The 24,393-nt window shown below is 36.5% G+C and overlaps 2 protein-coding genes and 2 non-coding genes across 4 annotated transcripts; all 4 read right to left on the reverse strand.

Annotated features, from left to right (window-relative positions):
• Positions 1-319: 319 nt before the first annotated feature.
• LOC109171832 lies at positions 320-10,820 on the reverse strand. Its single transcript, XM_019320912.1, has 9 exons — positions 10,588-10,820; positions 10,221-10,356; positions 9,808-9,876; positions 5,752-6,023; positions 5,312-5,447; positions 4,502-4,726; positions 1,194-1,438; positions 842-977; positions 320-655 (listed from the first exon to the last, which is right to left on the reverse strand). The coding sequence occupies exons 1-9, from the start codon at positions 10,791-10,793 to the stop codon at positions 434-436; spliced, it is 1,647 nt and encodes a 548-aa protein (XP_019176457.1). The 5' UTR covers positions 10,794-10,820; the 3' UTR covers positions 320-433.
• A 2,336-nt stretch (positions 10,821-13,156) lies between these two features.
• Positions 13,157-18,116, reverse strand: LOC109172051 (serine/threonine-protein kinase BRI1-like 2). The gene is made up of 2 exons (XM_019321203.1): positions 18,111-18,116; positions 13,157-16,793 (listed from the first exon to the last, which is right to left on the reverse strand). The coding sequence occupies exon 2, from the start codon at positions 16,747-16,749 to the stop codon at positions 13,351-13,353; it is 3,399 nt and encodes a 1,132-aa protein (XP_019176748.1). The 5' UTR covers positions 16,750-16,793; positions 18,111-18,116; the 3' UTR covers positions 13,157-13,350.
• Positions 18,117-20,469: 2,353 nt separating this feature from the next.
• Positions 20,470-20,543, reverse strand: TRNAI-UAU. Its single transcript has one exon. It is a non-coding gene; the product is annotated as a tRNA-Ile (tRNA).
• Positions 20,544-20,697: 154 nt separating this feature from the next.
• TRNAI-UAU lies at positions 20,698-20,771 on the reverse strand. The gene has a single exon. It is a non-coding gene; the product is annotated as a tRNA-Ile (tRNA).
• Between the last annotated feature and the right edge of the window lie 3,622 nt (positions 20,772-24,393).

Raw genomic sequence — 24,393 nt, forward strand, 5'->3', positions numbered from 1 at the left:
ATGGCTTGAGTTTCTCATCATGTTGGTTTTGGGCCATTTTTGAATAGAAACTTGGATTATTATTGTGTTTTTCATTTTGGGCTTTGTGTATGGTGACATCTATTTATTATATTGTATATATACTCCTATATATGATCCATCCATTTATGGATAAATGATGTTTTTGTTTGGGAAAATAGACAAATTACTAGTTAATCATTACTTGTGACTCAAATACATACTGTAACATACACTAGTCAAATTAAAGTCACATACATATTTCAATAAATTCAAAATCAAATAAAGGTTGAAATTAAACTTATAATATCTTCTCATCTTAAACCACAAAACCATCAATAATTGAAAATATATATCAAACAACCTCGGAAGTGTTCGTGAATACTACATGAGCAAAACGTACTCTCTCAGATACAATACTACGTAGTGTTGTAAACTATGAGTGTTGGGTCTTGGAAAGAGTAGTTTCAGAAGAGACAACTGCAGAAATGACAGAAGATACGAAGCCAACGAGAAGAATGGTGGCTGGAAGATACATAAGACTCCAGTAATCATGAAGTCTATGCTCCAATTCACTCTCATTCCTTACATGCTTATCCATATCCGAGGTCGCACCGAATGTTGCGCCCACTGCTGCTGCTAGTAACACCACCATCACCTACGTTGTACAAAATCAAACCTTAATAATTATACCTATTTATACCCATACTGACAAGTTAGTCAGGTTATTGATTTGGTAACTACAAGTGATTTATTGATTTTTTTTAATTTGAGTTGGTCAGTTATAGGCAACAATAATTACTAGTTTCCCTTGGTTTTGGGGGTGTGTAGATGGAGGCCTTACCTTATCAGCATAAAATTGGAACTTAACAAAGCGGGTGTAACGTATTAGAAGCTCCCCTCTGAAGAAGAAGTATATAGCAAGAGGGATTTGGAGCAGATTGTACACAAATCCTATTATCATCACGTAGAACGTGTACCTGCAACAAATTAATTAGTGTTAGATTTATGAGCCTCTGATCTTGATTTGAACTGATCAGCTAGTTAATTGTCTATTGACCTCTTAGTTTAAGCCGATCAGCTTTAAGTGACTTAGACAGGTTTATAAGTACACATCGTTTAATAATGGTTATGAATTTTTCTCATTACTCAAAAAAAAAGAAAAAAAAAGGAGGGGAAGATGCATGATAATATACCTGTAAGAATGATAGTCATCATAGCGGATTCTATATTGTTGGTAAGTCTTTTTGGTGGTCAGCATTAAAGCGATGGAAACAAGGAGCGCAACCGAGGTCACAACTCTGGACACTAACAACAGCAACGCCATTTTCGATTTCTTACGATGAGGTTCTTCTTGCTGCTGATGATGCTGTCGTCCTTCATCGTACGCGTATGTATCAAACTGTGGCATTTTCGGTTCACACAGTCCCAAGATCGTAATCTAGACGATGACGAATAAGCTAATCTTGAATTGGGTGATTATATTGCGTTGATGAGCTCCGGTCCTTTATACATGAAGTATTCCATCATTTATGTGGAGGTTGTTGGGTCAACTTACAATGGATTCCCAGACAAGCCATTTGCATGACCAGTATTATATATATATATATATATATATATATATATATATATATATATATATATATATATATATGTATGTTATTGCCTGTTCGAGGGTGTGATTGAAAATTAAATTAGTGCAGACCTTCCGGTATCATAATCATGTTTCACCCTTGGCTCATTCATTTTGGGACAACATCTTTTTAACATTATTATCTTTTTGACATGACATTTATTCGAGAATTTAGTGAAAGTAAAATTACCATATATTTTTTTAATTAAATATACATAGATGACTTTATAAGTTTTTTGAAAAATTAGCCGAAATGACATTTTGAAGTATTAATTTGAGTGAGGTCTATTTTCAATTTGGATCAGATCAAAGTTAATTTGAATTCTCCTCGTTGAGAGGAAGAGTTTGATATATCATACATTCAAAATAGATAATGACGGAAAGATAAAATTGATTTTGAAGTGTTTCAATTGAGTTTAAGAAGCCCATATTGAAAAGAGATATATATTTTTGTCCTAATGTAAATAAAATTTATTTTTTTAACGAGTTTAAATTATACAACATAAATATTCCCTCGTGAAGGCAAATGATTGAAATTTCTTCTCCCACGTCTTCTAAATTCCAAATATTCCACATATACATACAGTTGACGCAGTCAGTCAACTCAATTCGAGCTAATATTCCAACCAAAATTAATTAACATTATTGTTTTTTTTTTTTTTTTGAAAACAAACATTATTGTTGTTGATTTTTCTTATACAAGTACGTACTTGGTCCTAGGTGGACGACTTGTTCAAGAAGCTTGCCATACATTTTTCAATTCTGATAAGATTTTTTTCCCTCTTTTACTCCTATGCTTTTCGAGCCTATGTTAATTTGAGTTCACAGTTTTTATTTTTGACATAAATAGTGCTCAAATTTATTTTTTGTTTCTTTTCTTTTCTCAGATTTAATTATTCCGACGACCTAATTTATGAAAACTCACCAAAAGTACCACTTCTCAATTATTCCCGACATAAGTACCACTTCTACGTCAAACCGAGAAGTTAACCAACAAGGTGGAAGAAATTCCACCTTGTTGGTTAACTTCTCGGTTTGACAGAGAAGTGGTACTTCCGGTGAGTTTTACCACATCTTGGTCATTCCTGATATAGCCCACAATAGATCTATAATACTGAATAAAACTATCAGATTATTGTGATTGTCAGATTTTTTTCACTGTGATTCAATGGCTTAGACAAAGTCAAATGCCCGTGTGCACAACAGATCTACTAACTTTGGATATAATATGCATATTGCCATTATCAAATTCTAAATATTGATCTCTTATCACAAATATTGTATACTAAACTATTGAGATTTAAGCTAAGCCCGTGCCGATATTTATTGACTTTTCTAATATAAGATAAGAGGTTGTAGTCATTGAATTGGCTGGAGAAACAAAGAAAAGTATGCAGGACCTTTTCAATGCTCTAATTATTGTTACACAGATGATAGGTATATACTCCGTTTATATTTACACAGCTTCCTTTGTAAGTTATAAATCATATAGTATAATGTATTACAATATAGGCTTATTGTCTGTAGTTGAGTGGAAGGGGCCGGATTCATCAATCTTTAACCAAAGGTCAAGGGTTCGATCCTTGGTTGTCTCACCTAAAAGAGGTACTTACAAATTATCGAGGGAATAAAAAAAATATATCTTATATAGGGTTTAACCTTTTTTTTTTTAATGCTACGGGCTCTATTACATTGTAGTATCTGTTCATATACTTTCTCAACCTACTTAAATACAAAAAACCAATAACTCCTCCACTAAGACTCGAAATCACAACCCGAATACCATTAGACCATATAGTCTTGATAGGATTTAACCTTTAAAATAATTTAATTCCCATAATTTAAGCATTACTAGTGGCTATAATATTTGAACTTATTTTATATATGTAATTTTTTTTTCTAAAGATTTCAATTTTAAAATTTTGAGAAAAGGCAAATAAGCCTTAAACTTTATCTGAAAAAATAATTAAACCCTAAATTTTATAAAGTTATAGTTAAACACAATAACTTTGTCATTTTTGTACATTTAGATCTAATAGTCGGTTATCAACCATATTTGGGTTTTGGCAATTGAATCTGGCAATTGTCTAATAGTCTCCAGTCACTGCACCTTCGTCACTAAGCTAAGAGTTCTTGGATTGGATATTATAATTATAAAATACAAAGGTTTGGGTATAATTATCACAATACAAACAAACTTAGATTTTTTTTTTCATATAGTATTTTCAATGTCTAATTATATAGATTTTATATATCGTTTACTAATTATTAAATAACATCGTCACAAATTAACTATGATGTCTTTTTTTTTTTTTTTTTTTTTTTTTTTTTTTTTTTTCTGAAATAAACTATGATGTAATTTGATTTGTACTTTATTGATTATATTTATTAATTTACATGTTATTACACAAGATTAGAGTTTACGTAACGTACATCCTAAGATAGCAGTTACAACAGATTTCCATCATCATCCAAAAAAAAAAAAAAACTATATTGCTACAATTTTAGATCTAAAAATACAAAATTTGCATAACACTAATAGCATTATTTATTTGTCATTAAAAAAAAAGGTACTCACAAAGTTTCATCAATTAACATGCATATCTAGCTTAATTGAAATACATTTAACTCTTTTACAATATAAGCAAAAATACATAATCACACACACATATCCATCTATTTATCACTCGATCTTTTTTTATTTTAACGCCTCATCGCAAACGTCCCACTTGACTGTTTCATGTCACAATTTAAAAAAAAAAAAAAAAAAAAAAAAAAAAGAACTAACTTTGAGTCTGATTTACGGTCAACTTGAGACTGCTGTCACCACACCCACTAACCATTGAGGCAACTCAGATCCATGGGCATCTATTTATTATCAGTTTTGATATTGGTGAGAGTTGTTATAGATGTGATGATGGAAGAAATAATAGAGGCTACGAAAGCAATGAGAAAAAATGTGATTGGCAAATAAACGAGACGCCAAAAGTGATGAAGATTTTTCTCTACTTTCTCCTTTCTCCGAACACCCTTATCCAAATCCACCGTTGCACCAAAGGTTGCACCTAATGCCGTTGCTAGTAGTGCCATTGTCACCTACAAAATCAAATCTTAATAATTATTCTTATTAATAATATAATTAAATCATCTACCCTGCCAAGCACTTTGTGCTCAAATGACATGTAGTACAGTGACCTCTCCCATATATGAGGTCATGAGATCGAGCCTCAACGATTGAGAAAGTATGTTTGTTTAAAGATGTCTCCTAGCGTTAGCGCCTGCTCAGGACACCTCGTAGTTTGACAAAAGTGACCCCAACCGTCAAAGACTATAAAGAGGAAAATCAATTTAGGTTGTTGCGCCACTCTTGCTAAACTTGTAACCTTATGGTGTCAATAATTTAACTAACTTGGCTGGTTCCCCGTATTTTAACTTGATACAAGGTCTCTTGTATCAGGTGCATAACTTTACAGTTTTATAAATATATTGAGTTTGTACTAGATACCGTGTGGACATTGCCCCCACAATAACCCTTACAAACTTAGGGTGTATGTTTGGTTCGCATATGGGAATCCGTGAACCAAACACACCCTCAATACATTTACTATTCATTTTGAGATATAATATAATACAGATATAAAAAGTTACCATACTGATCGGCAAATATACTAGCCTGCTTACCTGGTCAGCAAAAAATTGGAAGAGAACAAAGCGACGGTGGTTTATTAGATGGTTGTGTCTGAGGAAGTAGTAGAGTGCCAGAGGAATTTGCAGCAGATTGTACACGCATCCTATTACCATGATAAACATCATGTACCTGCAGCCACCAACAATATAGAATTATATATATTTTGGACGATAGAAAACTCGCAATCACTATTTGAGGGTGTATAGGGATAAATCCCGCTTTATAACCCCCCTAATTGATAAAAACCATCAAGTTGTTGATTACTGACCGGCTCAAACCAAATCAAGAGGCCAGTCAATAGGCCGCTCGTACTGGGAATCGAAATTTGTAACCTTGTGGTTATCAAATCAAACAGTTTGATCAACTTGATAGGTTTCCTCTGGCCTACTCCTTAAACCCTATGTTTATGTTTTTGAAGATATAGATGGTTTACTTATAAGAGTTGTAGTCGGAGTATTTGATTCTGTATCCATTGTCGTAAGTCTCGCCGTAGAAGGTGACCTTGCCGGGGTAAGTCTTGGTGCTGTTCTTGAGGATGACGATGGATATAGCCAGAGAAACAAACGTCGTAACTCTCGAAACCAACAACAGCAACGCCAGTTTCGATTTCTTACGAGGTTGCTGTTGCCCCTGCTGCAAGCGATGCTGGTCTGGATCGTACGCATACATATCAAACTGCGACATTTTGGATTGGCACCCCCCAAATTAAGCTAACTTAATGTAGGAGTGGAGATGCGATAATGGTTCATCTATCACATTTACCTCTCCTTTATATATACGCAGACTTCAAAACCATCAACCATTCTATCTTTATGTGGGGTCAGATTATTCTACCAACCAAACAATAAAATTAATTTTTCCAGTAACTTTTTTGATGAATTGAAATTTGAATTTCATCCCTTTTTTGATGAATTGAAATTTGAATTTCATCCCTTCTCAATTATTTTTTACAAAACGGACTTAACTCACTGATTTAGTAGACAATATTTAAAAAAACAAAGTAATGTTCGAAGTTCGATAATGACAGTCTGGGTACATTATGGGTAGATTCTTTGTGCGCACCAAATGTTCTATTAGGCTGGGATGTGAGGATGGGATTGGGTATTTAAACTTTTGGTCGAAAAAGGTATTTATTTCACGAAAATTGCTATTGGTTTTTATAACATAAGAGGTCCCACATTGACTCCGGCAATGACTTTAAAAGAGTATTTTGTTTTGTATTATTCCTTAGTTATAATCACGTTACTTTTGGTTAGGGCGGTTAACGAACCGAACATAAACGAACGGAGGTTGTTCGTGTTCGTTTGTTAAGAAATTTGGAGTGTTCGTGTTCGTGTTCGTTTGTTAAGGTTTTTGAAAATTCTGTTCGTGTTCATTTGTTAAGCGTTTGTTAGTGTTCGTTAACGTTCGCGAACACGTTCACGAACGTGTTCGTTAACGTTAACGAACATGTTCGCGAACGTGTTTGTTAATGTTCGTGAACACGTTCGCAAACGTGTTCGTTAACATTAACAAACACGTTCACAAACATGTTCATTAACAAGCACATTCACGAACATATTTATTTACGTTCATGAACACTTAATAAACAAACACCTGCACATGTTCATGATCACAATTCGTTCGTGAACAATAAATAATCTACGTTCACGAACAATAATCAAACAAACAACACAACTACAAAACTAATATAATATGATATAATATATATGTTTGTGAACATGTTCGCGAACAATATTAAACGAACACAAACGAGCTTGTTCACAAACATTATTAAACGAACATAAACGAGCTTGTTCACGAACATTAGTAAACGAACACAAACGAGCTTGTTCACGATCTTTTAACAAACGAGCGTACAACTGTTCAAGCTCTGTTCGTTTATTAACCGAGCTCTAAATTTTGTTTGTTAATGTTCGTTTACCTTAACAAACGAACATAAACGAACGCTTACCGAACACGAACACGAGTAGTTTGCCGAAAGCTCTGCTCGCTAACACCCCTACTTTTGGTCATTCGACATTAATTTATTTCACTTTTAATTCTTTTAATTTTATTATTAGTTTAAAAATATTTAAAATGTCGTAAGATATAAATATGATACAAATTTACTAATTGATGATATTTGTTTTTTTTTTAATATTTTGGACTAAATGTGAAATCAATTAAAGTCAAAAACTAAAAATAAAACTGTCATTATAATTGAGTGTGTGACTAAATATGAAATAAATTCATTGATGTGGTTCATAACTCAAAATTGGCCTTTGAAGCTAATTTAATTATGAGAAAATTATATTTTTGGTTCTTAATTAAGCTATAATGTAAGTATAAATTAAGACATTAATTATAATAAGTTACAAATTTAGCCCTTAATTAGTTACAAATTGACTATTTTTCTATTTTCAATGATCAAAATAACTGCATATGAAAGTTACATTTTTAGTACGTCTTTAATATATCCTTGAATGATGAAAATAATCCTTTCTGTAACTAATTAACAACTAAATTTATAATTCATAATAATTAGAAACTAAACTTACATTTTCCCTATACCTTAAGGATTAAAAATATATATATTTTTAATTATCTAGGAGATGGTATTTATTTAATTAGATTGAGTATTTAATTGGTTGATCGCATTGAATTCCTTTATACGCAAGTTGAGAAGCATAGTCTTGCGTCTTTAGATGGTTGGGTCCACTTACAATGAATTCCTACCCAAGCCATTATTATTAACATGTTTAGTAGTAGGATGGAATGGGAATGCATGGTTACTAATAGTAGTGCCTGAGAATGAATAAGTTTTTAATTAGTTTTTTGAGAAAAAATTATACCAAATAGCTATTAGCTAACAACTCATTTATCAAATACACTTCTACAATCAACTAATGTTATCAACTAGTTATACCCTCTAATTAACCCAATCAGCTAACCGCTAACGTAACAGCCATTTACCAAACAGGGCCTATAACTTTTATTCTTCTCCCAAAAGGTTGTATCCCCAACTTCAATTCAAGCACCCCCACACCCGACTCGACAGAGAATGTGAGAGGATGTAAGTCACGGTAACTCAGTGACTCAACAGACATGGCCAAATATCGGTACGTCCAAGTGATTTCTCCACTTTGAAAATAATCCAGACACTGTTGCTGTTAATTTTCAAACCTTTACCTTTTTCTTCAAATACTGTTTATTAAAGTAGTGAGTTAAACCCGTGTGAATAAGTGTTATTGGCTTTTCTAATATTAGAGGTTGCAGTCAATAGCAGGAGACACGAAGTAGACACATGCAAGCCATTTTCAATGCTTTAATTGTTTAACTACATTTTCAATTTTAAAATTCTATTGCCTTAGGGCCCGCCAAGTGTGATAGAATAGTAGATGAATAATAAATCATGTATGATAACTTAGTGACTTATTATGTCGGAGGATTAATGTCTAATGCCTACAATAAATTCACAATATTGAATAAAATTCTCACATTGTAACTGACAGATTTTTTTCATAATAACTTTATGGTAACTGACAGGACTCAAATGCCCGTACAAAAATCTACTAACTTTGAACATAATCCACATATTATTATTGTTGAGTTCCAAATATTGATCTCTTATCATAAATACTGTCTCCTGAACCATTGAGATTTGAGCTAACTCGTGCCCACATTTATTGACTTTTGTAATACTATACGGAGTATAAGATAAGAGGTTGTAGTCATTGGCTGGAGAAACAAAGAAAAGTATGCATGACCTTTTCAATGCTTTAATTGTTACACAGATGATAGGTATATACTCGGTTTATATTTACATAGCTTCCTTTGTAAGTTATAAATCATATGGGTCTTGTTTAGTAAATGACCTCTATCTTTCAACAAAAATTATCACAAAACAGGCAAACTTTGATTTTTTTAATTTTTTTTTCATATAATATTTTCCATGTCTAGTATAGTTATATATATATATTTTTTTTATATCGTCTACTAATTATTAATAATATCATGGTAAGTCATATGAAATTCTATGAAAGTTTTTTTTTTTTTTTTTTTTTTTAAATAAAACTCACAACCGTCTAACCCATTACAAGTTTAATTTTTTAAACTTACCCCCAATCCATCCAATCATTATACCATGGACCTTGTAAGATGAACTATTGACATAAGATACATTTTTAATATACTAAAAATACATTTATTAATACACTAAATATTCATTTTTTGAAGATACATTATTCGTGTATTAACTATTAAATGTACATTATAAAATTAAATAATGTAATTTCAGTATATTAAAAATAAACGTTTATTCATGATCTAAACAAAAACGAGATGATACTACGCATGGTCATAATTTAGACCTAGCAAGGATAATTTCAGATGAGACAATTGCAGAGATGGCCGAGGTTGCGAAACCTAGGAGAAGAAAGCTGGCTGGAAGATACATAAGACGCCAGAAGTCATGAAGAGTATGTTCCCATTCACTGTCATTCCTTACATGGTCGTCCATGTCCGTGGTAGCACCAAATGTTGCACCTACTGCTGTTGCTAGTAGCACCCCCATCACCTACAAATTTCAAACTTTAATAATAATTGAGCAGTCTATAGTTGACTTCGTAATACCAAGGTATACATTAAGTTTAAATTCCCATGAGAGCTGTCTATTGACCTTTTTAGTTTGAGTCGGTTAGTATGACAGCCTAAACTGATTTATCTTATTATGATTTTTGATCAACTAAAGTTATAATTGGAGTTTTATCTAGAGTGTACATTTGACAGGCCTAGTTTTACTCCAAGTGCACCTTACTTTAGTGGTTGAGGGTCTTCCAGTAAATCAAAGAATATATATGTACAAAATATTTATCATATGTTGTTGGATGAATTTAATTAATTAAGTAGATAGTTTCTCACCTTATCAGCATAAAACTCAAACTTAACAAAGCGTGTGTAACGTATTAGAAGCTCCCCTCTGAGGAAGAAGTATAGTGCAAGAGGGATTTGGAGCAGACTGTACACGCATCCTACTATCATCACCCAGAACGTATACCTGCAGGCAACAATTCCATTTTTTACTAAATAATATAATGAAAGATAATTTACGATTTTCGTTGTGGTCCTTTAATTTGCAGGTTAGGAGCACAAGACAGAGTTTATCCAGTACAGATAATTCATTCCTTTTTTTGTGATCCTTTGCCGACTATTTAGAGTCTTCCAGTACATACTCTGAAATAGTGACTGTGGATTTCTCTGGTTATTAAGAAAAAGAAAGAGAATTTACCCATAAGAGTGGAAATCATCATAGTAGACCCTGGAACCGTCGTAAGTCTTTTTGTTGCTCCTCAGAATCACAATAGAGACAAGGAGCGAAGCCAACGTCGCAACTCTGGAAGCTAACAACAGCAACCCCAGTTTCGATTTCCTACGAGGTTGCTGCGGCGGCTGTTGGCGGTGCTGGTCCGGATCATACATATCAAACTGTGACATTCTGAAATTAAACGACGACTAATAATAATTAAGCTGGTTTAATACGTACGTACAGGAGGAGCTGGTATGTACATGGCTTTATATATGTATGCCCATTGTTAGATGGTGGGGTCCATTTATTGTGGATTCCTATGAAATCCCGGCCCGTTCGTTCTGTACGATGATTGTGCATGCAAAATTACAGTACAGGAGATGAAGTTGGCCGGCAGGGATGAGGGGCGTCCAATACCGTTGATAGCGTGTTTCTGAAATCGAACGGTTCCTGTAGGTGCACTGCATTCAACGTTACGTTATTATATAATTATTATATAATAGATATTGAAACGAGGGAGTAAAACAGACGCTATATGGTGACATTTGTTGGTTGATATGTACGACATGATCGAAGATTACATGTTTCATTGCTATTGTTCTATATATGCATGGCAGGTTCATTTGTCAAGGGCTGCTCTTGTACCGGATACAAACTACTAATTTTTAGGAAAGAATTTAAATTTATTTATACCTGAGTACCAGATATCATAGAGTGTACTCAAAACCTTCTCTATTCATTATGGGGTGGCACACGGGCATATAGTACAAAATCACGTGTATGCATGCCACGCGTACGCGTACACATATATATAGACAAAAGAATCATATGCGAAACTTCTCCCAGGTGAAACGGAGTATACTAATTCCAACCATTCATCTAATGACGTTGAACACTTGATTTCAGCCGTTGATTGCAATTTTTAATATGCCGGTGATTATGTTCGAATTCACGCATTGATGAGTAAAAAAAGGGGAAAAAAACTTCCCTACAATTCTCGAATTGGTCAAATTAACAATTGAGAATAATTGAGAATGGTATCCGGGACTATGTGGTCTAATGGTATTCGGGTTGGACTTCCATTTGGAAGATTGTGAGTTTGAGCCTCAATGGAGGCGTTATTGGTTCCATGTATTTCAATAGGTTCAATTGAGGATTATGGGTAAATGAAAATTTCATGGCAAATTATGCTGTGCATACGGATGCAAAAACGACGTCGTTTTAATAAAACGCGAGTCTCTCCTTAAAAAAAAATCAGGTTCGATTCCCATCAACAACATATGAACTATAATTCCATAATCGATGAACTATAATTCCAGAATGAATGAACTAAAATTCCATAATCTATAAACTAAAATTTCAGAATCGATGAACTACAATTCCATAATCGATGAACTATAATTCCATAATCAATGAACTATAATTCCATAATCTATGAACTAAAATTCCAGAATGAATGAACAATATAATGTTGTTGTTGAGAATCGAATCTGAATTTTTTTTAAAGGGAAGACGCGCGTTTTTTAATAAAACGACGTCGTTTTGGCATCCGTATGCACCATGCATGGTGCATACGGATGCACAGCATAACGATTGAAATTTCATAGGTACCTTACCGGTTGCAGCCAAACGGGCCTTTACATCATTTGGGTCGATCTAATAGGCCGACCCACTTTGGGCCAAGTTTAGAACCTTTGCAGGCGTTTTTCTTGGGCTAAACCCAGTTTTTTGAGTTTAGAGCCCTTTATCCAATTATCCAATCAGTCCATCTTAATAATGTAAAGGTGCCACCTAAGTTTTTTTTTTTTTTTTTCGTGCACATAAGACGCCATGTCATCTATAACTGACTTATTTGAACTTTTTATAGGTTACCAATTATCCACGGGATCAATTATAATGATATAGTATTTATAAAATTAAAGGAAAAAAAAAACTGACTTAATTATTTTTTCTAAAAAAATTGAAAGCTTATTTTGGATAAGTGGATCACAAGAGAAACATAAGATCACTATTCGAGGGCGTGTGTTAAAAAAAATTATGTCTTGTGACTTAATCGACAAAGAACCAAAATGAGATATCCTAGCTTAGGTTGTCCATAGACCAACAAACCACTACGGCGGAGAGTCTAACTTATTATTTTATTTGAAAGCTTATTTGACCATTATCATTTAAAATATTTACATTGAAAAAGAGACCATATAATTCATTTTGATAGTTATATGTATTTATCTTTTAATGTAAGAATATTTGTATTTAAGATATAGATATATACTAAGCACTTGGAAGAAATATATACACAATAACTTATATTATTCATCCTTCCATCGTAATATATTATTTTACTAATTATTGAAATCAGACTCTCAACAGAAACCATTTATTAACCATCTTAATTTGAGACCGATCAACTATATAAGTAACTTAGGTTGGTGTATGGTTCTCTGTGGAAGCTTATTCCTACTCATTATTGAAAATTTTAAGATTTCTGAGAAAGGAAAAGTGATAATAAACCTGGGAGTTTATAAACACGAATTGTGTTGTGATTGTGAGGTTTTGTTAATGCAATAACGAACTTGATCATACATTTCTTGTAAGCCTTCATACAATTAAGTTATAATAATCTACATACAGACCTCAAAAATGACACCAAAAAAGTGGAAAGATGAAAGCAAAAGTGAAAACTTCTTAACAAATCTTACACCTTCTTCAACAATGAACAATCTGATCTCCCATGACGATAGATTCTCAGGCACTGCTGCTAGAACTCCCACTCCCCGGCATAATCAGCTCTCTCAACATCGCCACCACCTGCAGCATATTAGGCCTCTTCGACGGAAAATCATCCACACACTGCAGCGTTATCTCCAGATATCTCACCATCTCCTTCACCTCCGCCGCTTCCGCTTCATCCGTCTGCCCTTTCGCCACTAACAAGAGCTCGGGATCAATGACTTCCATGGATTTCGCTTCTCTCACCTTCATTTTTACCCATCCGACGAGGTTCGTGTCCCCGAAATCTTCCTTGTCGGTGGGGCGTTTTCCGGTGAGGAGCTCGAGGAGGACGACGCCGAAGGAGTAGACGTCGCCCTTGGCGGTGCAGCGGAAGCTCTGGTAATACTCCGGCGGGACGTATCCCGGCGTGCCGGCGAGGGTGCTCACGCTGAGATGGGTGTCGAGCGCGCTGATCAGTCTGGCCATCCCGAAATCGGAGACGCGGGCGTCGAGTTCTTGGTCTAAGAGGACGTTGCTGGATTTCATGTCGCGGTGGATGATATGAGGGATGCAGTTATGGTGGAGAAAACAGAGCCCCTTCGCGGCTCCCCTAGCGATCTTTTTTCTCTCTTCCCATGTTAAGATCCGCCGCCCCGATTTGGTCCGGCCGTGGAGGACCTCTTCGAGGCTGCCGTTTTCCATGAACTCGTAGACAAGTAACCGCTCCTCCCCGATTTTGCAGTAGCCGAGGAGGGGGACGAGGTTTTTGTGTTTGATTTTGCCCAGAGTTTCCATCTCCGCCATGAATTCCCGGTCGCCCTGGCAGCTTAACCGGATGAGCTTCTTGATCGCCACGCTGGAGCCGTCTTTGAGAGTGGCTTTAAACACCTCCCCGAACCCGCCGGACCCGATCATGCTGGCGGCCGCGAACCCGTTGGTGGCCTCTATCAGCTGCGAGAATTTCAGCTTCCTCAGCTGCCGCTGGAACGTCGCCACGTTTATGCTCAGCGGCTCTTTCTCCTTCTCGATCTTCCACGTCGTGGCGGCGTGGCACGCGTTCAGGCTGCTCAGCATTTTCACGTCCTCCGCCTCCCGCCGCCGCGCCCGCATCGCAATGGCCCACACAATCAATATACACACCGAAGCAACCGATATAAGAATCCCCAGAACAATACTATTGGCCCAGGAGGCCGCCGTGCCTCTCCGGGCTGATTTTCCAGGATTCGTCGCCGGGGGATTGTAATCGTACCCACATTCCGTCAACGGAACGCCGCAGAGGCCCGGATTGTTGGCGAATTGGGTCGCCGGAAGCGTGCTTAGTTGCCCTCTTTGAGGGATTTGTCCGGTTAACTCATTATTGGAAAGATCAATTTGGACTAGGAAAGAAAGATTTGAGAACGAATCAGGGATATGCCCCTGGAGCCTATTATGAGAAGCATCAAAGACTCCTAGATTCTTTAGTCCCCCGAGGGAGGATGGGATCTCGCCGGATAAATGATTGTGGGCTATTACCAGTACTTGTAAAGCTATCATGTCCCCGAATTCGTTAGGAATTTCTCCCCGGAGTTCATTGTAAGATAAGTCGAGATATTCAAGAGTTTGGTACCGGGTAAAAAGATTCAGAACGGCACCGGAATATAATCTCGTGAAATCACAGCTCCGGAGGGATGGAATCTGCAGTAGTCTTTCGGGACGAATGCCGGAAAATTCCAGCAACCCGCCGACTCCCCGGCAGGAGTTTCCGACGTTCCTGACAAAAATCATTGTGTTGCCGGATAACATCCCGCTCAGGGGCTTCGCCCCCTGCTGCCGGCCGAGCCGCGGCGGGATTTCGCCGGTTAAACGGTTGCTGCTCAGGTCCAGCCATACCAAGCTGGTGCATTTAGCTAACTCCCTCGGGATTTCTCCGGTTAAGCTGTTATTTCCGAGCTGCAAAACCGACAACCTCGTCAGGGACCCAAACTGCGGCGGGATTTCGCCGCGTATCCCGTTGCTGGTCAGGGAAATCCATTCAAGATTCCCGCAGTTGAAAAGCTCCGGTGGTATTTTTCCGGTGAGGTAATTGTTGTTCAAGATGAGATCTTTTAGCCTCCCGCAGTTCCCCAACTCCGCCGGAATATTCCCTTCCAAGTTGTTGTACCAAGCTATCAGCTGCTCCAGATTCCCCAGCTTCCCCAGCTCCGGCGGGATCGAACCGTTGAGATAATTCAGGCTGAAATCAATCGTCCTGAGCTGCGAACATTTCGAGAGCTGCGCCGGAATCCCCCCGTACAGAAAATTATCCGGCGCTCTCAGCTCTTCCAGAGCAGCGGCGCCGGGGCATAAATCCGGCGGAATAACGCCGGAAATATTGTTGGAACTAAAATCTATCACTCTAAGCTTCTTGCAGAACGACAAAGAAGGCGGAAACGCACCGGAGATCTTGTTACTGCTCATTAACAGAGTTTCCAGCGAGCCCAGATTCCGAAGAATGGAATCAGGAAACGGCCCTGTTAAATTATTGTTCGATAAATCAAGATTCTGGAGCCAAGAACACGCCGAGAAGGAAACCGGGATAGCCCCGGTGAGATTGTTATGCGAAAGCTTGAGGTCCAGAAGGGACCCACAAACATTCCCGAACTCCGGCGGGATCCATCCGGTTAAAAGATTCGAAGAAATATCCAATCTCAGCAAACTCCTCAGCTGCCCAAACTCTCTAGGAATCGGACCGGTGAAAGAATTGGAAGCCAAAATCATCTCCGAGAGAGCAGTACAGTTCCCGAACGCCGCCGGGACAGAATCCGTGAACCGGTTCCCGGACAAATCAAGAAACGATAAGGAATCACAAACCTCAATCCTCATCCCGGAGATCGAGCCGGTGAGATTATTAAACGACATGTCGAGATGCTGCAATTTTCCGGTGCGAAACAGGAAATTCACCGGGAGAGAACCGGTGATATTATTGAAACCAACGCTTACATACTCAAGATTCGGGCATTTAACAAAGAGATTCTCCGGCACCGGCCCGGCCAGCCCGGAAAACGACAACTCCAACTGTTTTAACCCGGAAGGGAGCATTCTCAACGACGAAGACGCATTCACGGACAACCCATTGTTCCCGGAAACATTAAGCGCAATTAACATATCCAGAGAACCAAAAGGGTAGAAAGAAACGTCGCCGACAAGCCCCGCCTGCGTAAGATCAACGGCGCTCACTCTCCCGGCGCTGCAACTCACGCCGTTCCAAGAACATGGATCTTTCTTCAGCTCCCAGCCGGAGAGGGCGCCGTTTGGGTCTCTCTGGATCATCTTCTTGAACGCCAGAAGCGCCTCCGCATCGGTTTTGATGGAGCGAACCGGTCCCGGGTCTGAGAAAACCGGAAACAGAACTGCCCAGACTAAAATGGCGGAAAGGCGAAGGGATTTCTGGAGTTGTGAGAGTGTAGTTTCCATTGGAATGGAGAAGTGAAGAGAGAAGAAGAGAAGAAATGAGTGAGCTTAAGAGAGAAAAGGAGGAGAGTAGCTTTAGGGAAAAGCTTGCCCTTTTAAATTCTTTTTTTATTTGTTGTTTATTTATTTATTTTTGTAAATGGAAAAGGAGGGAAATTGGCAGTGTGAATGAGAAAAGCAGTGTATTGTCGTATTGAACACATTATATTTATTCTGTCATGAAAATAATTTTTTTTTTTTAGACAGGCAAAGAAATTAGATTTATTGATTTAAAAGAGTAGTAAAAATAAATAAAAGTGAAAAGAAGAAGAAAAACTGAAAAAGAGACAAAATGCGAAAAAGAAGGGAGGTGGAATTGAGTTGTGGTCAAAGGGGGTAGTGGGAGGGCCCCACAGACAAGGCAATATCGGAGATGATGTTTTTTGAAGGAGCTGAGAGAACTGTGAACTATGTTTGATCCAACAAAGAGTGATTTTTGGTGTCAGAGGGCGTGAGAATGTTCCCCTTACTCTCTTCACTTCTGATGCAACGTTACCTCGATCTTCAAATTTTAAATTTCTAAATAAATAATTAAAATTAAAATTAATATATTTATATTTGCATATTTTCTAAAATAACTATAATCCAAATACAATATTGAGTTTTATCATGAGTAAATACCCAAAATAGTCCATCGATTATAGCTAAATTCACAAATTGGTCCTCGACTTTCAATTTCAACCAATTAAGTCCTTAACTTTGTAATTTTAACACAATTTGGTCCTCTGTCTATTTGACAGTTTGTTGACTGTGATTTTTGAGGATATATATGTAATTTCATGGTCCATCGTCGGTTTTTTAAGGTTTTGGTTGCATTTCCAAACCGCACTGTTACATTTTAATGCACTGCCGAAAGCAATATACCAAATCCAATCGCCTTTCTTCATCTTCCCTTTGGATTCAATGTAGTTGAGTTCATACCAGAGCGAAGAAGACGACACGTTTCCGAACAAGTGCAACGTCATCCTAGAGTCCTCCACGTGCTCTAACGAGAGCTGAAGGTTCATCTGGAGATCGTCGATCACGGTCAACAAACGGTCAAATAAATGGAGGACCAAATCGTGTCAAAATTACAAAGTTAAGGACTTAATTGGTTGAAATTGAAAGTCGATGACCAATTTGTGAATTTAGCTATAGACCAGGGACCATTTTGAGTATTTACTCTTTTATCATGATAGATGATTGATGTGTGTTGAAGATATAACCATTAATGCAATCCAAGTATAAGCTTATGCTTTTAGTTGAGATGAAGCACATGCTTCAATTTGGTATCAGAGTCAGACCGCATATAACCATTAATGTGCAATCCAATTATAAACTTAGACGTTTAGTTGAGATTGAACACATACTTCAATTATGTTGACACATACTTAGTAATCATCCTTTCCAATTAACTATTTAAAATTTAAAAAAAAAAAATTTGAAAGAATTCTACCCTTTTAGTACACACACGTCAAATACTCAAATGTAATTTATAGAATAAAAATATTAAAAAAATATATAAATTGTAATTAACAGCTAACTAATCATCAAATGGCCTCATAATTAAGCAGCAAAGGAGATCAATATTGGACAATGCACAGAAATTCATCTACAGCAATACTACATACGCTTATCAATAACTCGTCTCTTTTCAAATAGTAGATTTGACTATAGAGTTTATATATTATTTAAGCTTGATTATTTATAAAATTCAATTTTTAAATAATATAAAGATATTTTAAATAAATTAAATTTCGCATAATTTGCTCTCAGTCATTTTTGACTATGATTACCTTTTTTTTTTTTACGAGAGAAACTCGTAACTATTATTGTTTTCAAACTTTTTTTTTTGTGACGAGGGAAACTCGTAATCAGGCCTGGTTTTAAAATTTTTTGGTCTCGTTTTTATAAATAAATGAAGTCCTATCAAAAGTATAAGTGCTATATTCAAAACCAATACCGTAAAATATATGACTCTTCTTTTTAGTTACAAAATGGTTTTGACAAATTCAATTAATTAGGTCCTAATTATTAGGAGAGAAAAGTGATTTGGAAAAAAAATTGATGAGTTTTACAATTAATTGTATTTTTTTTATTTCTTTAGGTCCAAAATAAATATTGAGCGCTCTAAAAATTGTTGTCCATGCACGTGCTCGTAATTATTATTGTTCCCAAAAAGTTGGATCACATGGTAACTCAACTGAACACTACGCATAAGGAGTCCCCTCACACACTACCGAGGGTGACACCATTCTCCACACTACCGCTAGTGAGACTCAATGAGAGATTGCTCCAGTAGCAGTCTCCCAAACTTCACATATGCTTACTGCGCACAAGGGACCCCCGAGTCAGTCTCCCACACACCCTCACCCATTTGCTTAAGGCGCACAAGGGACCCCCGAGTCAGTCTCCCACACACCCTCACCCATGTGCTTACTGCGCACAAGGGACCCCCGAGTCAGTCTCCCACACACCCTCACCCATGTGCTTACTGCGCACAAGGGACCCCCGAGTCAGTCTCCCACACACCCTCACCCATGTGCTTACTGCGCACAAGGGACCCCGAGTAGTCAGTCTCCCACACACTGCTACTGTAGTCAGTCTCCCACACACTGCTACTGTAGTCAGTCTCCCACACACTGCTACTGTAGTCAGTCTCCCACACACTGCTACTGGTGACCCCCGAGAAGTCAATCTCCCACACACTGCTACTGTAGCTACTGGTGACCACAAGGGACCCCGAGTAGTCAGTCTCCCACAAGGGACCCCGAGTAGTCAGTCAGTCTCCCACAAGGGACCCCGAGTAGTCAGTCAGTGCACACACTGCTACTGGTGACCCCCGAGCGAGTAGCTACTGGTAAACCCCCGAGTAGTCAGTCTCCCACAAGGGACCCCGAGTAGTCAGTCTCCCACACACTGCTACTGGTGACCCCCCGAGTAGTCAGTCTCCCACACACTGCTACTGGTGACCCCCCGAGTAATCAATCTCCCACACACTGCTACTGTAGCTACTGGTGACCACAAGGGACCCCGAGTAGTCAGTCTCCCACACATTGCTACTGGTGACCCCCGAGTAGTCAGTCTCCCACAAGGGAGACCCCGAGTAGTCAGTCAGTGCACACACTGCTACTGGTGACCCCCGAGCGAGTAGCTACTGGTAACCCCCGAGTAGTCAGTCTCCCACAAGGGACCCCGAGTAGTCAGGTCTCCCACACACTGCCCCGAGTAGTCAGTCTCTCACACACTGCTACTGGTGACCCCCGAGCCCACACACTGGCTACTGGTGACCCCCGAGCGAGTAGTCAGTCTCCCACACACTGCTATTGGTGAGTCATCCCGGGATACACACTGCTACTGGTGACCCCCGAGCGAGTAGTCAGTCTCCCACACACTGCTACTGGTCATCCCGGGACACACTGCTACTGGTGACCCCCGAGCGAGTAGTCAGTCTCCCACTGGTGACCCCCGAGCGAGTAGTCATTCTCCCACTGGTGACCCCCGAGCGAGTAGTCAGTCCCCCACACACTGCCACTGGTGACCCCCGAACGAGTAGTCAGTCTACCAAGCGAGTAGTCAGCCCCCCACACACTGCTACTGGTGAGCCCCGAGCGAGTAGTCAGTCCCCCACACACTGCTACTGGTGAGTCATCCCGAGTAGTCAGTCTTCCCAAACTTTACCGATGCAAACTACGTGCGTAAAAATGGTCCTGGCGAAGCTCGAACTCGCGACCTCCGGCTCATAAGACCAGCGCTCTAACCAACTGAGCTACAAGACCACTTATTAACTTCACCTACACTGTCGCTGGTGAGACTCGATGAGGTTGCTCCCACACTGCTGGTGAGGCTGGTCATTGTTCCCAAACTTCACCCCAGTTGGTGGCAAACTTCACCCATGCAAACTACGGGCGTAAAAATGGTGAATTCTTAAAATGGTCCTGGCGAGGCTCGAACTCGCGACCTCCGGCTCATAAGACCAGCGCTCTAACCAACTGAGCTACAAGACCACTTATTAACTTAACCTACACTATCGCTGGTGAGACTCGATGAGGTTGCTCCCACATTGCTGATGGTGACACCACTCCCCCGGATCCACACTGAAACTTAAAATTGGTGAATTCTTAAAATGGTCCTAGCGTGCAAGGCTTGAACTCACAACTTCCAACTCATAAGACCAGCACTCTAACCAACTAAGCTACAAGATAACTTATTAATTCATAATTATTATTACTTAAAAGTATATATCGGATAAACCTTACTATAGCAACTATGAAAGGGTTTAAAAGTGAGCTAGTTGTCAAATTTAGTCCGCTATCTTTCTTTTTACCCATAGTATAAAAAGGACAAACTAAATCAACCAGTACAAAGATAAACCATGCATTTAAACAGCTAAAAAAAAAAAAAAAAAAAAAAAAAAAACTTACTTTCAATTATTACCTCTCATGGTACTTTACAGTCATTCACATAGCAAAAGAATTCTCAAAATCCCCTAATTAATCACCAAAGATCTTTCCTCTTCTAATTTTCTCTTTTATATAATAATAATGATTGATGTTACATTCGATCATATCTAGGTTAGTTTTACCACATAATATTCACCTTTTTACATACATACTTAGTAATATGTGATTATTTTTTATATTTAATTAATAAGTAAATTATTTTAACGTAGAGTACAACTAACTAATTCACAGGTGTCACTTAATAAAAAAAATTTATTACCATGTCAAGAAATTAACATTATGAAGTAAACTTAAGATGGAGAAATAGCATTATTCTTATAACAATAGATTATTTTAATTTATTGATTTAATTATTTACATATATTTTTAAGGATTAAAATTATATTTTTGATAAAATTAAATTATAAGATTTTCTCTTGTGCCAATCAATAGTAATTGGGACAATCATACATGCTATTTTTTTATTATATCAATATTATTAACACTAATGTCAATATTACCTTGTATAGTTAAATATATCACACATAATTATATTTAATATTAACGTATCAATGCTAATCAACATCATTAAAAAAAAAAAAAAAAAAAAAAAAAAAACTCTCTAAAGTTATACTCATCAACTTATTTATTTACATGCATGCATCCTTGATTTAATTGTTATTATTTCCTTAATGCCAATTATGTTAGTACATCACAATATATTTAGAATCGATCGTTATAATTACTTGTTAATGACACCACGTCTTGGTAAAAGCAAACCCTACTTTAGTGAATATAAATAAATGGTGGGACCCAAGTGATTAAATTTAGAAAGGGAATCATTAGGGTTTGCATGAGGCTCGAAGTTGGCAATATTTTAATGTGAAATTAGGAAATAAAAAAACTTGGAATGCGTATAAAAAAATTTTAAAATATTCTATGGGAATAAATAAATAAATAAACTAGATATTTTTTAGGAAAAGAAAAATGAAAGGCCCACAGAGGAACAACATCAATTATCTCTTGTGCTTAATGGCATAGGAGGTGATGATTATACCTCACATCTTGGTCCCCTCTCTTTTCTACTTTTATATTTTACCAAAGCAAAATTAATGCTTTTTATTTATTTTTTTGTTTAAATGATAAATTTAAATAAAATTGTCAAATTGCAGACTATGATGCCTATAGAGAATATAATCATGCAAATAAAATAATAATTTGGAGGATTACGTTGCATAATGGTCAAGTTGGGCTTATATTATGTGAAAAGATTTTTCGCAATAACAATTGCAAGAACACGTTAAGTGGGAACTATACAACAATTCAGTTGATTCAAAAATTTGAGCAATAAGTTTAATGTATTAGGCTCAACAATTAGCGTTCTAGATGATCGTTATTGATTAGTACGTGTTGGTTAGAAAATTATTCCTGATTAGTTTTTGTCATAATTTTTTCGATCAATTCAATTTTTCATAGAGATCAAATCAACCAGCATTTCAATAGTTTACAATGCCTACTCAATAGAAAATTATTCCTGATTAGTAATAATATATCCTTACCTATATCGACGCCCTTCCTCAATAGGGATGCATAGCAACTTACTCCAATTCATATCCCGGATTAAATTACAATTTATTATTGTTTTATTTCAACTAAATGTTTAGACTAATAATGAGTATACAACTTATAGTAAAAGACATTGTATAATTTTCATTCATACTATAGATTAACAAGAACCATGCTACGCCCTTATTAGAAGGCATTATAGTTAATTACCAGATGACTCACATGGTTAACAATTATATTTGTTACTTGCTATATATATAAATAGGCCATAAGTTGTACTATTCGACTATAAAACACACTTTATAGTGAACAAAATACAACTTATGGCCTATTTATATATATAGCAAGAGAATATATTTATTAAAAACAAATTATGGACCTATTATCAGCTAGAAGAAAAAAAGTTTAACTTTTAGGATTAGATCCAAAGGGTGTTTGAATCAGGGAGTAATTGGTCATAAATATATTTGTTTTTTCATGTATCTGAAACACTAATAATCAAAACAACTATAAGTAGTTTATAAAATTAAAAATATTACTCCGAATATCTTTAAGAAAATATGGGCAATCATCCATCCAAGTGATCGAGGGGACACTCAAAAGATAAGAAAAATGGTTAACTATGGTGATTGGATTTTGGTTCATGGTTATGCATTTTTTTTAAAGAAAAAATATGGAATATAATAACTTATTTATATACTATATATGTGTGGGAGAGAGACCGAGAGAACAAATGTTCATGAAAAAAATCGAAAAAACATATGAACTGTCAATTTGGAAAGATCAACAACTATTAAGTAAGGAAAAAAGGGGGAAAATACAGTGATAATTTTATAAATACATTAAATTTTAAAGTGCACCATGTACAATTTCAAAATGCACGAAACAAAACTACCTAGTGCATATGATGACATGTAAAAGTGCATTGAATTTTTACATGTATTTTTTTTAACCAACCAATCAGAATGCATTAATTAGTAAAGAAATGCGAAATACAACTGGATGGTGAAAAGTCCCACTACCCAAGGACAAACGAGGAACCAATCAGAATTTGTACATATAATTAGGTACATTTTGCAGTATTATTGCTCAATGCACTTTAAAGTTTGAGATATTTGCAAAAAATGCTACTGTGTTTTTTCTTACCTTAGAGCCATTGATCATTCCTAGATTGATGACTATGATGAATTCTCAATTTTTTTCTGTACTAGTTTATATATATATATATATATATATATATATATATATATATATATATATATATATATATATATATATATATATAGAGAGAGAGAGAGAGAGAGTGAGTGAGTGAGTGTGTGTGTGTGTCAAAAAAATTTGATAAGCTAATTAGGGTTATTAGCATGTTTTTGTTGCTCCTATATGTTTTTACAATTTGATATATACGACATAGTTTATAAGGTTTTTAAAATTTTATACTTGTATTAATTGCCTGTAATATAAAATGATTAATCAACAAACCTATTGAGTTAATAAAAAAAATTCACACAATAATCCGATAGAAAATTAATACAATATTTAATAAAATACAATTGAAATTAGTAATTTTAGTAGATCAGAGGCCGGATTGTAACATTACTGATAATAATGATAAAATTAT

Source organism: Ipomoea nil, unplaced genomic scaffold (assembly GCF_001879475.1).
Source record: "Ipomoea nil cultivar Tokyo-kokei standard unplaced genomic scaffold, Asagao_1.1 scaffold0382, whole genome shotgun sequence".
NCBI lineage: Eukaryota > Viridiplantae > Streptophyta > Magnoliopsida > Solanales > Convolvulaceae > Ipomoea > Ipomoea nil.

What these genes read in the sequence shown, in the direction of transcription:
- LOC109171832 (XM_019320912.1), bottom strand. Translation starts at nt 10,793, where the DNA reads ATGTCACAGTTTGATATGTATGATCCGGACCAGCACCGCCAACAGCCG. An exon ending in TTGAGTTTTATGCTGATAAG is followed by an intron (nt 9,877 to 10,220) that starts GTGAGAAACTAT and finishes TGAAATTTGTAG; the next exon opens with GTGATGGGGGTGCTACTAGC. An exon ending in ATATCAAAACTGATAATAAA is followed by an intron (nt 1,439 to 4,501) that starts TAGATGCCCATG and finishes GTCATCGTCTAG; the next exon opens with ATTACGATCTTGGGACTGTG.
- LOC109172051 (XM_019321203.1), bottom strand. Translation starts at nt 16,749, where the DNA reads ATGGAAACTACACTCTCACAACTCCAGAAATCCCTTCGCCTTTCCGCC.